At 38.6% G+C, this 14,389-nt stretch overlaps 1 protein-coding gene across 2 annotated transcripts in view; it reads right to left on the bottom strand.

The window, feature by feature from the left end:
• Nucleotides 1-2,598: 2,598 nt before the first annotated feature.
• LOC129017761 (coiled-coil domain-containing protein 144A-like) overlaps nucleotides 2,599-14,389 on the bottom strand; it is a 125,980-nt gene continuing 114,189 nt past the window's right edge. For both annotated transcript variants that reach the window (XM_054458492.2, XM_054458493.2), the window contains one exon: nucleotides 2,599-7,830. In XM_054458492.2, the coding sequence (XP_054314467.1) occupies nucleotides 7,697-7,830 (134 nt within the window). In that variant the 3' untranslated portion in view covers nucleotides 2,599-7,696. The remainder of the gene's footprint in view (nucleotides 7,831-14,389) is intronic.

Genomic DNA, 14,389 nt, shown 5'->3' with positions numbered 1-14,389 from the left:
TCCAATTCCATCGAGGTTGCTGCGATTAGAAGAATGGTCTCCAATTCCATCCAGGTTGCTCCTTTTTATGGCTGAGTAGTATTCCACAGGGTGTGTATGTGTACATATGACATTTTCTTTATCCACTCATTGATTGATGGGCATTTGGGCTGGTTCCATATTTTCACAATTATGAATTTTTCTGCTATAAACATGCGTGTGCAAGTATCTTTTTTGTATAATGACTTCTTTTCCTCTGGGTAGATACTGAGGAATGGGGTTGCTGGATCAAATTGTAGATCTACTTTTAGTTCTTTAAGCAATCTCCACACTGTTTTCCATAGTGGTTGTACTAGTTTATATTAGCATCAACACTATAAAAGTGTTCCCTTTTCACCACATCCATGACAACATCTGTTATGTTTTTATTTTTTTAATATGGCCATTCTTACAGGAATGAGGTGGTATCACATTGTGGTTTTGATTTTCATTTCCCTGATCATTAGTGATGTTGAGCATTTTTCCATATGCTTGCTCGCCATTTGTGTATTTTCTTTTGAGAATTGTCTATTCGTGTCCTTAGCCCACTTTTTTATGGGATTTTTTTTTCTTACTGATTTGAGTTCTTTGTAGATTCTGAATATTAGTCCTTTGTTGGATGTGTAGGTTGTGAAGATTTTCTCCCACTCTGTGGGTTGTCTGTTAACTTTGCTAATTATTATTATTATTTTTTTGCTGTGCAAAAGCTTTTTAGTTTAGTTAAGTCCCATCTATTTATCTTTTGTTTTTGTTGCATTTGCCTTGAGGTTCTTGGTCATGAAGTCTTTGCCTAAGCCAATGTCTACAAGGGTTTTTCCAACGTATGTTCTAGAATTTTTAAGGCTTCAGGTCTTAGATTTAAGTCCTTGATCCATCTTGAGTTGATTTTTGTATAAGGTGAGAGATGAGGATCCAGTTTCATTCTCCTAAATGTGGCTAGCCAATTATCCCAGCACCATTTGTTGAACAGGGTGTCCTTCCCTCACTTTATGTTCTTGTTTGCTTTGTTGAAGATCAGTTGGTTGTAAGTGTTTGGCTTTATTTCTGGGTTCTCTATTCTGTTCTATTGGTCTATGTGCCTATTTTTATACCAGTATCATGCTGTTTTAGTGACTATAACCTTATGGAATAGTTTGAAGTTAGGTAATGTGATGCCACCAGATTTATTCTTTTTGCTTAGTCTTCCTTTGGCTATGTGGGCTCTTTTTTGGTTCCATATGAATTTTGGGATTGTTTTTCATAGTTTTGTAAAGAAGGATGGTGGTATTTTGATAGGAATTGGATTAAATTTGTAGATTGCTTTTGGCAATATGGTCATTTTCACAGTATTGATTCTACCCATCCATGAGCATGGGATGTGCTGCCATTTGTTTGTGTCATCTGTGATTTCTTTCAGTAGTGTTTTGTAGTTTTCTATGCAGAGATCTTTCACCTCCTTGGTTAGGAATATTCCTAAGTATTTTATTATTATTATTATTTGTAGCTATTGTAAAAAGGGTTGAGTTCTTGATTTGATTCTTAGCTTGTTTGCTGAAGGTGTATAGCACAGCTACTGATTTGTGTACACTTGTGTAGATTTGTGTGTAACTTTGTATCCTGAAACTTTGCTGAATTCATTTACCAGTTCTAGAAGCTTTTTGGATGAGTCTTTAGGGTTTTCTAGGTATACAATCATATCATTAGGAAACAACAATAGGCAGACTTCTTCTTTACCACTTTGGATGCCCCTGATTTCTTTCTCTTGTCTGATTGCTCTGGCTAGAACTTCCAGTACTATGTTGAATAGAAGTGGAGAAAGTGGGCATTCTTGTCTTCTTCCAGTTTTCAGGAGGAATGCTTTCAACTTTTTCCTGTTGAGTATAATGTTAGCTGTGGGTTTGTTACAGATGGCTTTTATTACCTTAATGTATGTCCCTTATATGCTGATTTTGCTGAGGGTCTTAATCAAATAGGGATGCTGGATTTTCTAAAGTGCTTTTTCTGCATCTATTGAGATGATCATCTGACTTTTGATTTTAATTCTGTTTATGTAGTGTATCACATTTATTGACTTGTAGATGTTAAACCATTCCTGCATCCCTGGTATGAAACCCACTTGATCATGGTGGATTATCTTTTTGATATGTTGTTGGATTCAGCTAGCTGGTATTTTTTTGATGATCACTGCATCTCTGTTCATCAGGGATATTGGTCTGTAGCTTTCTTTTCTCATTATGTCCTTCCTTGTTTTTGGTATTGGGGTGTCTATTAGTCTGTTTCAGTACTAGGGTGTGTATTAGTCCATTTTCACACTGCTGATAAAGACATACCTGAGACTGGGCAATTTACAAAAGAAAGAGGTTTATTTGACTGACAGTTCTACATATCTGGGGAGGCCTCAAAGTCATGGTGGAGTCAAGGAAGAGCAAGTCACATTCTATGTGGATGGCAGCAGGCAAAAAGAAAGAGCTTGTGTAGAGAAAGTCCTGTTTTTAAAACCATCAGATCTCATGATGCTCACTCACTGTCACGAGAACAGCATGGGAAAGACTCACCCTCATGATTCAATCATCTCCTACTGGGTCCTTCTCGCAACATGTGGGAATTATGGGAGCTAAAAGATGAGATTTGGGTAGGGACACAGAGCCAAACCATATCATGGTGATTCTGGTTTCACATAATGACTTAGGGAAGATTCTCTCTTTCTCTATCCTGTGAAATAGTGTCAATAGAATGGGTACCAATTCTTTGAATGTCTGATAAAATTCAGGTGTGAATCCATCTGGTCCTGGACTTTTTTTTGTTGGCAATTTTTAAATTACCATTTTCAATCTTGCTGCTTGTTATTGGTCTGTTCAGAGTTTCTATATCTTCCTAATTTAATCTAGGAGGGTTGTATATTTCCAGGAATTTATCCATCTCCTCTAGGTTTTCTAGTTTATGGACGTGAAGATGTTCATAGTAGTCTTGAATAATCTTTTGTATTTCTGTGGTATCAGTGGTAATATTTCCCATTTCATTTCTAATCGAGCTTATTCGGATCTTCTCTCTTCTTTTCTTGGTTAATCCTGCTAATGCTTATCAATTTTATTTATCTTTTTAAAGAACCAGCTCTTTGTTTCATTTACCTGTTGTATTTTTTTTGTTTCAATTTCATTTAGTTCTGTTCTGATATTTGTTATTTCTTTTCTTCTGCTGGGTTTGGATTCGGATTGTTCTAGTTTCTCCAGTTCTGTGAGGTGTGACCTTAGATTGTTTATTTGTGCTCTTTCAGACTTTCTGATGTAGGTATTTAATGCTACGAATTTTCCTCTTAGCTCCACTTTTGCTGTATCGCAGAGTTTTTGATAGGTTGTGTCACTATTATCATTTAGTTCAAAGAATTTTTAAATTTCCCTCTTGATTTCATTGTTGACCCAACAATCATTCAGAAGCAGGTTATTTAATTACCATGTATTTGCATGTTTTGAGTGTTCCTTTTGGAGTTAATTTCCAATTTTATTCCACTGTGGTCTGAGAGAGTACTTGATATAATTTTTATTTTCTTAAATTTACTGAGATTTGTTTTGTGCCCTATCATATGGTCTATTTTGGAGAATGTTCCATGCTCTGATGAATGCAATGTATATTCTATGCTTGTTGGGTAGAATGTTCTGTAAATATCTGTTAAGTCAATTTGTTCTAGGGTATAGTTTAAGTCCATTGTTTCTTCGTTGACTTTCTGTCTTGGTGATCTGTCTAGTGCTGCCAGCAGAGTATTAACAACCCACTATTGTTGTGTTGCCGACTACCTTATTTCTTAGGTCTAGTAGTAATTGTTTTATAAATTTGGGATCTCCAGTGTTAGGTGCATATGTATTTAGGACTGTGATATTTTCCTGTTGAACTAGTCCTTTTATCATTATATAATGTCCCTCTTTGTCTTTTTAAACTGCTGTTGCCTTAAAGTCTGTTTTGTCTGATATAAAAATAGCTACTCCTGCTCACTTTTGGTGTCCATTTGGATGAAGTGTCATTTTCCACCCCTTTGCCTTAAGTTTATATGAGTCCTTATGTGTTAGGTGAGTCTCCTGAAGACAGCAGCAACTTGGTTGGTGAATTCTTACCCATTATGCCATTCTGTATCTTTTAAGTGGAGCATTTAGGCCATTTACGTTCAACATTAGCATTGAGATGTGAGGTACTGTTCTGTTCATCATGCTATTTGTTGCATGAATACCTGAAAACCTGAAAGCATTCCCCTTGAAAACTGACACAAGAAAAAGATGCCGTCTCTCACCACTCCTATTCAACATAATATTAGAAATTTTCACCAGGGCAATCAGGTAAGAGAAAGAAAGAAAAGCTATTCAAACAGAAGACAGGAAGTCAAACTATCTTTGTTTGCAGATGACATGATCCTATATTTAGAAAACTCCATCATCTCCGCTCAAAAACTTTTTAAGCTGATAAGCAACTTCAGCAAAGTCTCAGGATAAAAAAGCAATCTGCAAAAGTCACTAGCATTCCTACACACCAACAACAGGCAAGCTGAGAGCAAAATCATGAATTAACTCCCATTCACAATTGCCACAAGAAGAGTATAATACCTAGGAATACAGCTAACAAGAAAAGTGAAGGACCTTTTCAAGGATAACTACAAACCATTATTCAAAGAAATCAGAGATGACACAAACAAGTGGAAAAACATATGCTTACAGCCAGAAAGGATCAATATCATGAAAATGACCATACTGCCCAAAGCAATTTGTAAATTAAATGCTAGGCCCATTAAACTACTATTGAAATTCTTCACAGACCTAGAAAAAGCTATTTTAAAATTCATATGGAACCAAAAATGAGCCCAAATAGCCAAGACAATCCTAAGCAAGAAGAACAAAGCTAGAGGCATCACGCTACCCAGCTTCAAACTATACTACAAGACTACAGTAACCAAAACAGCATGGTGCTGGTACAAGAACTGACACATAGACCAATGGAACAGAATAGAGAACCCAGAAATAAGACCATACAACTACAACCATGTGATCTTTGACTCTTTGACAAACCTGACAAAAGCAAGCAATAAATGGTGCTGGGAGAACTGGCTAGCCATATGCAGAAAATTGAAACTGGACCCCTTCCTTAAACCATATACAAAAGTTAACTCAAGATGGATTACAGACTTAAATCTACAACCCAAAACTATAAAAATCCTGGAAGAAAACCTAGGCAATGCCATTCAGGACACAGGCAAGGGCAAAGATTTCATGACAAAGATGCCAAAAGCAACTGCAACAAAAGCCAAAATTGACAAATGGGATCTAATTAAACTAAAGAGCTTCTGCACAGCATAAGAACCTATCAACAGAGTAAACAGACAACCTACAGAATGGGAGAAAATTTTTGCACTCTATCCATCTGACAAAGGTCTAATATCCAGCATCTACAAGGAACTTAAACAAATTTACAAGAAAAAAACTCAACCCCATTAGAAAGCGGTCAAAGGACACAAACAGACACTTCTCAAAAGAAGGCATACATGCAGCCAACAAACAGAATAACCTCAACATCACTGATCATCAGAGAAATGCAAATCAAAACCACAATGAGACACCATCTCACAACAGTCAGAATGGCTACAATTCAAAAAAATAAAAAGATGCTGGCAAGATTATGGAGAAACAGGAATGCTTTTACACTGTTGGTGGGAGTGTAAATTAGTTCAACCAGTGTGGAAGACAGCGTGGTGATTCCTCAAAGACCTAGAACCTGAAATACCATTTAACCCAGCAATCCCATTACTTGGTATATACCCAAAGGAATATAAATAATTCTAGTATAAAGATACATGCACATGTATGTTCATTGCAGCACTATTCACAATAGCAAAGACAAGGAATCAACCTAAATGCCCATCAATGATAGACTCGATAAACAAAATGTGGTACATATACACCATGGAATACTATGCAGCCATGAAAAGGAATGAGACATGTCCTTTGCAGGGACATGGATGGAGCTGCAGAACATTATCCTCAGCAAACCAATGCAGAAATAGAAAACGAAATATTGCATGCTCTCACTTATAAGTGGGAGCTGAATAATGAGAACACATGGACACATGGCAGGGAACAACACACACAGGGGCATGCCAGAGAGTGGTGGGTGAGAGAAGGGAGAGTATCATGAAAGAATAGCTAATGGATACAGGGCTATTATTAATACCTAGTTGATGGGATGATCTGTGCAGCAAACCACCATGGCACATATTTACCTATGTAACAAACCTGCACATCCTGCACAGGTACCCCTGAACTTAAAATAAAAGATGTAAATGAAAAATAATAATAATTGCAGGTTACCTGATAGAATGCAGTAAGAAGATCATGGGATGACTTCCGTGATACTCTTGCCAAAAAAAATTATCATCTAAATCTTATCATAAAAAAATTCAAAGAAATCTAATGGAGGGACATTCTGTATTACTGGACTTTACTCTTCAAAAGATTTGAGATCATAAAGGTCAAAGAAAAACTGAGAAACTGTTCCAGACTGAAAGAGTCATGACAACTAAATGAAATTCATGGACCTGAATGGGATCCTTTTGCTACAAAGAACATTATAGACAATTAAGAAAACTTAAAAAGAAACTGAGAATTAAATGATCAAATCTATTGATGTTAACTTTCTGATTATAAAGTAGTTATAGAAAATGTCCTGACTTGTGGGAATACCCACTAAAGATATCAGATGTGATGGCATAATGTCAGAAATTTACTCTCAAATGGCCCACAGGGGGAAAGTTATTTTTCCTAAAATGTGGAAATTTTCTCCAATTTTAAGACTGTTTCCCAAAAGTTAATCATATAAAGAAATGAAACAATAAATAGAAAAAGTGAGGCCAGGCATGGTGGCTCACGCCTGTAATCCCAGCACTTTAGGAGGCCAAGGTGGGTGGATCACAAGGTCAGGAGATTGAGACCATCCTGGCTAACATGGTGAAACCCCGTCTCTACTAAAAATACAAAAAATTAGCCAGGCGCGGTGGCAGGCGCCTGTAGTCCCAGCTACTCAGGAGGCTGAAGCGGAAGAATGGTGTGAACACAGGAGGCGGAGCTTGCAGTGAGCCAAGATCGCATCACTGCACTCCAGTCTGGGCAACAGAGCGAGACGCCATCTCAAAAAAAAAAAAAGAAAAAAGAAAAAGAAAAAGTGAAAAGCCTTAGGCAAACCTTATTTTTCCACAAGGAAAGATCTATATAAATCAGTGCTTAAAATTAAAATTATATAAGTTTGACTGCACTATAGCAATTGTAATACATCCAAACATCGACAATGACCACAGTACCAGTATACCAAAATGATATCTATCTAAACTTAAATCTATCACTATATATAAAGATAAAAATTATAAAATACAAACAAGCCATCAGTTGATTCCACTAAATTATTAATGGCAACTTGATTATTTTGCTGTTTAAACAGTTAACATTTGAGCAGTTCAAGTATGTAAAACTCAATAATACTGGTTTTCATTTGCAAAATCCACTTAAAAGTTAGCTGAAGAGGTCAAGAAACATTATTTAAAATACTATATAAATTTTCATCAGACATGTATAATACAGAATATTTCCCTTTAGTAAAAATGCTCACATCATATACTTAATGGGAAACAAAATATCATGTGAACAGCCCAGAAATAAAATTGCCTTATCTTTCAGATCATGTATTTTCTGCTTAAAATCTGTACATATTCTTTTGTTGCTTCCAACACTGCATCTTGATTCAGATTTTCCTTGTGTGTAGATTCTAGAGAAGCTATATAGGATCCAGGTTCACATTTAGTAGCAGCTGAAAATAAAAAGCAAGAATTATATTATTATTATTATTATTACTATTATTATTATTATTTTAAGATAGGGTCTCATTCTTTCACCTCTGCTGGAGTGCCATGGTGTGATCACAGGTCACTGCAGTCTCGACCTCCCAGGCTTAAGCAATTCTCCTGCCTCTGCCCCAAGTACTTGGAAATGCAGGCATAAGCCACCATGCCTGGCAAGGTTTTGTATTTTTTATAGGGGCAAGGTTATGTCATGTTGCCCAGGCTGCTCTCAAACTCCTGCACTCCAGCAATCTGCCTGCCTCGGGCTCCCAAAGTGCTGGGACTACAGACATGAGCCAACATGCCTGGCCAAAGAAGTATATTCTACATATTTCATAGTTAACTAAGTGTAAGTCAGTAAAAAAGAGTTGAGAGCTTTTTCACTGTTAATAAGAATGAAAAGTATGTATGATTACAATACTAAGTTATTATAGATAAGAATCTGGGGAGGTTCCAAGATGGCCAAATAGGAACAGCTCCAGTCTATAGCTTCCAGGGTGAGTGATGAGGAAGATGGATGATTTCTGCATTTCCAACCGAGGTACTGGGTTCATCTCACTGGGGCTCACTGGGGCTTGTCAGACAGTGGCTGCAGCCCACGGAGTGTGAGCTGAAGCAGGGCGGGGCATTGCCTCACCCAGGAAGCACAAGGGGTCAGGGAATTCCCTTTCCTAGCCAATGGAAGCCATGACAGACAGTACCTGGAAAATCAGGACACTCCCACCCTAATACTGCACTTTTCCAACGGTCTTACCAAATGGCACACCAGGAGATTATATCCTGCGCCTGGCTAGGAGGGTCCCACGCCCACGGAGCATCACTCACTGCTAGCACAGCAGTCTGAGATCCATCTACAAGGCGGCAGTGAGGTTAGAGGAGAGGTGTCCGCCATTAATGAGGCTGGATTCAGTAAACAAAGTGGCAGGAAGCTTGAACTGGGTGGAGCCCACACAGCTCAGGGAGGCCTGCCTGCCTCTGTAGACTCCACCTCTAGGGGCAGGGCATAGCTGAATAAAAAGCAGCAGAAACTTCTGACAGCTTTGAAGAGAGTAGTGGTTCTCCCAGCATGGAGTCTGAGATCTGAGAATGGAAAGACTGCCTCCTCAAGTGGGTCCCTGACCCCTGAGTAGCCTAACTGGGAGACACCTCCCAGTAGGGGCCAACTGACACCTCACACAGGTGGGTGCCCCTCTGAAATGAAACGTCCAGAGGAAGGATCAGGCAGCAACATTTGCCGTTCTGCAATATTTGCTGTTCTGCAGCCTCCACTGGTGATACCCAGGCAAACAGGGTCTGGAGTGGACCTCCAGCAAACTCCAACAGGCCTGCAGCTGAGGGTCCTGACTGTTAGAAGGAAAACTAACAAACAGAAAGGACATCCACACCAAAACCCCATCTGTACGTCACTATCATCAAAGAACAAAAGTAAATAAAAGAACAAAGATGGGGAGAAACCAGAGCAGAAAACCTGAAAATTCTAAAAATCAAAGGGCCTCTTCTCCTGTGAGGGATCACAGCTCAACGCCAGCAACACAACAAAGCTAGATGGAGAACGACCTTGATGAGCTGACAGAAGTAGCCTTCAGAAGGTCGGTAATAACAAACTTCTCTGAGCTAAAGGAGGATGTTTGAACCCATCGCGAGGAAGCTTCACACCTTGAAAAAAGATTAGATGAATGGCTAACCAGAATAAACAGTGTAGAGAAGAACTTAAATGACCTGATGGAGCTGAAAACCATGGCATGAGAACTACATGACGCATGCATAAGCTTCAGTAGCCGATTCCATCAAGTGGAAGAAAGTGTATCAGTGATTGAAGATCAACTTAAAGAAATAAAGTGAGAAGAGAAGTTTAGAGGAAAAAGAGTAAAAATAAATAAACAAAACCTCCAAGAAATATGGGACAATGTGAAAAGACCAAATCTGCGTTTCATCAGTGTACCTGAAAGTGACGGGGAGAATGGAACCAAGTTGGAAAACACTCTCCAGGATATTATCCAGGAGAACTTCCCCAACCTAGCAAGGCAGGCCAACATTCAAATTCAGGAAACACAGAGAACACAACAAAAATACTCCTCGAGAAGAGCAACTCCAAGACACATAATTGTCAGATTCACCAAAGTCGAAATGAAGGAAAAAATGTTAAGGGCAGCCAGAGAGAAAGGTCACATTACTCACAAAGGGAAGCCCATCAGACTAACAGCGGATCTCTCGGCAGAAACTCTACAAGCCAGACGAGAGTGGGGGCCAATATTCAACATTCTTAAAGAAAAGAATTTTCAACCCAGAATTTCATATCCAGCCAAACTAAGCTTCATAAGTGAAAAAGACATAAAATCCTTTACAGTCAAGCAAATGCTAAGAGATTTTGTCACCACCAGCCCTGCCTTACAAGAGCTCCTGAAGGAAGCACTAAACATGGAAAGAAATAACCAGTACCAGCCACTGCAAAAACATGCCAAATTGTAAAGACCATCAAGGCTAGGAAGAAACTGCATCAACTAATGAGCAAAATAACCAGCTAACATCATGATGACAGGATCAAATTCATACATAACAATATTAACCTTAAATGTAAATGGGCTAAATGCTCCAATTAGAAGACACAGACTGGCAAATTGGATAAAGAGTCAAGACCCATCAGTGTGCTGTATTCAGGAGACCCATCTCACGTGCAGAGACACACATAGGCTCAAAATAAAGGGATGGAGGAAGATCTACCAAGAAAATGGAAAACAAAAAAGAGCAGGGGTTGCAATCCTAGTCTCTGATAAAACAGACTTTAAACCAGCAAAGATCAGAAGAGACAAAGAAGGCCATTACATAATGCTAAAGGGATCAATTCAACAAGAAGAGCTAACTATCCTAAATATATATACACCCAATACAGGAGCACCCAGATTCATAAAGCAAGTCCTTAGAGACCTACAAAGAGACTTAGACTCCCACAAATAATAATGGGAGACTTTAACACCCCACTGTCAACATTAGACAGATCAACGAGACAGGAAGTTAACAAGGATATCCAGGAATTGAACTCAGCTCTGCACCAAGCAGACCTAATAGACATCTACAGAACTCTCCACCCAAAATCAACAGAATATACTTTCTTCTTAGCACCACATCACACTTATTCCAAAATTGACCACATAGTTAGAAGTAAAGTACTCCTCAGCAAATATAAAAGAACAGAAATTATAACAAACTGTCTCTCAGACCACAGTGGAATCAAATTAGAACTCAGGATTAAGAAACTCACTCAAAACTGCACAACTACATGGAAACTGAACAACCTGCTCCTGAATGACTACTGGGTAAATAAGGAAATGAAGGCCAAAATAAAGATGTTCTTTGAAACCAATAAGAACAAAGACACAACGTACCAGAATCTCTGGGACACATTTACAGCAGCGTGTGAGGGAAATTGATAGCACTAAATGCCCACAAGAGAAAGCAGGAAGTATCTAAAATCGACACCCTAACATCACAATTAAAAGAACTAGAGAAGCAAGAACAAACAAATTCAAAAGTTAGCAGGAGGCAAGACATAACTAAGATCAGAGCAGAAATGAAGGAGATAGAGACACAAAAAACCCTTCAAAAAAATCAATGAATCCAGGAGCTGGTTTTTTGAAAAGTCAACAAAATTGATAGACCGCTAGCAAAACTAATAAAGAAGAAAAGAGAGAAGAATCAAATAGATGCAATAAAAAATTAAAAAGGGGATATCACCACCAATCCCACAGAAATACAAACTACCATCAGCGAACACTACAAACACTTCTATGCAAAAAAACTAGAAAATCTAGAGGAAATGGATAAATTCCTGGACACATACACCATCCCAAGACTAAACCAGGAAGAAGTTGAATCCCGGAATAGACGAATAACAGGCTCTGAAATTGAGGCAATAATTAATAGCCTACCAACCAAAAAAAGTCCAGGACCAGAAGGATTCACGGCCAAATTCTACCAGAGGTACAAGGAGGAGCTGGTACCATTCCTTCTGAAAGTATTCCCATCAATAGAAAAAGAGGGAATTCTCTCTAACTCATTTTATGAGGCCAGCATCATCCTGATACCAAAGGCTGGCAGAGACACAACAAAAAGAGACCAATATCCCTGATGAACATCGATGCAAAAGTCCTCAAAAAATACTGGCAAACCAAATCCAGCAGCACATCAAAAAGCTTATCCACCATGATCAAGTTGGCTTCATCCCTGGGATGCAAGGCTGGTTCACCATATGCAAATCAATAAACATAATCCATCACATAAACAGAACCAAAGACAGAAACCACATGATTATCTCAAATTGATGCAGAAAAGGCCTTTGACAAAATTCAACAGCCCTTTATGCTAAAAACTCTCAATAAACTAGGTATTGATGGAACGTATCTCAAAATAATAAGAGCTATTTATGACAAACCCACAGCCAATATCATACTGAATGGGCAAAAACTGGAGGCATTCCCTTTGAAAACAGGCACAAGACAGGGATGCCCTCTCTCACCACTCCTATTCAACATAGTGTTGGAAGCTCTAGCCAGGGCAATCAGGCAAGAGAAAGAAATGAAGTGTATTCAATTAGGAAAAGAGTAAGTCAAATTGTCCCTGTTTGCAGATGACATGATTGTATATTTAGAAAACCCCATCGTCTCAGCCCAAAATCTCCTTAAGCTGATAAGCAACTTGAACAAAGTCTCAGGATACAAAATCAGTGTGCAAAAATCACAAGCATTCCTATGCACCAATAATACACAAACAGAGAGCCAAATCATGAGTGAACTCCCATTCACAATTGCTTCAAAGAGAATAAAATACCTAGGAGTCCAACTTACAAGGGATGTGAAGGACCTCTTTTAGGAGAACTACAAACCACTGCTCAATGAAATAAAAGAGGACACAAACAAATGAAAGAACATTCCATGCTCATGGATAGGAAGAATCAATATCGTGAAAATGGCCATACTGCCCAAGGTAATTCATAGATTCAATGCCATCCCCACCAAGCTACCAATGACTTTCTTCACAGAATTGGAAAAAACTACTTCAAAGTTCATATGGAACCAAAAAAGAGCCCACATTGCCAAGACAATCCTAAGCCAAAAGAACAAAACTGGAGGCATCACACTACCTGACTTCTAACTATACTACCAGACTACAGTAACCAAAACAGCATGGTACTGGTACCAAAACAGAGATATAGACCAATGGAACAGAACAGAGGCCTCAGAAATAACACCACACATCTACAACCATCTTCGGTTGTACAATTGATCTTTGACAAACCTGACAAAAACAGGAAATGGGGAAAGGATTCCCTATTTAATAAATTGTGCTGGGAAAACTGGCTAGCCATATGTAGAAAGCTGAAACCGGATCCCTTCCTTACACTTTAGACAAAAATAAATAAATAAATAAAATAAAATCTCTTCCTTATACCTTACACCTTCCTTACACCTTAGACAAAAATTAATTAAAGATGATTAAAGACTTAAACATTAGACCTAAAACCATAAAAACCCTAGAAGAAAACCTAGTCAATGTCATTCAGGACATAGGCATGGGCAAGGACTGCATGATTAAAATACAAAACGCAAGGGCAAAAAAAGCCAAAATTGACAAATGGGATCTAATTAAACTGAACAGCTTCTGCACAGCAAAGGAAACTACCATCAGAATTAACGGGCAACATACAGAATGGGAGAAAATTTTTACAATCTACCCAACTGACAAAGGGCTAATATCCAGAATCTACAAAGAACTCAAACAAATTTACAAGAAAAAATCAAACAACCCCATCAAAAATGGGTGAAGGATGTGAACAGACACTTCTCAAAAGAAGAGATTTATGCAGCCAACAGACACATGAAAAAATGCTCATCATCATGGCCATCAGAGAAATGCAAATCAAAACCACAATGAGATACCATCTCACACCAGTTAGAATGGCGATCATTAAAAAGTCAGGAAACAACAGGTGCTGGAGAGGATGTGGAGAAATAGGAACACTTTTACACTGTTGGTGGCACTGTAAACTAGTTCAACCCTTGTGGAAGACAGTGTGGCGATTCCTCAAGGATCTAGAACTAGAAATACCATTGGACGCAGCGATCCCATTACTGGGTATATACCCAAAGGATTATAAATCATGCTGCTATAAAGACACATGCACACGTATGTTTATTGCGGCACTATTCACAATAGCAAAGACTTGGCACCAACCCAAATGTCCATCAATGATAGACTGGATAAAGAAAATGTGGCACATATACACCATGGAATACTATGCAGCCATAAAAAAGGATGAGTTCGTGTCCTTTGTAAGGACATGGATGAAGCTGGAAACCATCATTCTGAGCAAACTATCACAAGGACAGAAAACCAAACACCGCATGTTCTCACTCATAGGTGGGAATTGAACAATGAGAACACTTGGTCACAGGGTGGGGAACATCACACACTGGGGCCTGTCATGGGGTGGGGGGCAGGGGGAGGGACAGCATTAGGAGGTATACCTAATGT

Source organism: Pongo pygmaeus, chromosome 19, assembly GCF_028885625.2.
Source record: "Pongo pygmaeus isolate AG05252 chromosome 19, NHGRI_mPonPyg2-v2.0_pri, whole genome shotgun sequence".
Taxonomy (NCBI): Eukaryota; Metazoa; Chordata; class Mammalia; order Primates; family Hominidae; genus Pongo; species Pongo pygmaeus.
Note: the sequence above shows the minus strand (reverse complement) of the source record. Positions and strands in the feature narration are given on the sequence as shown.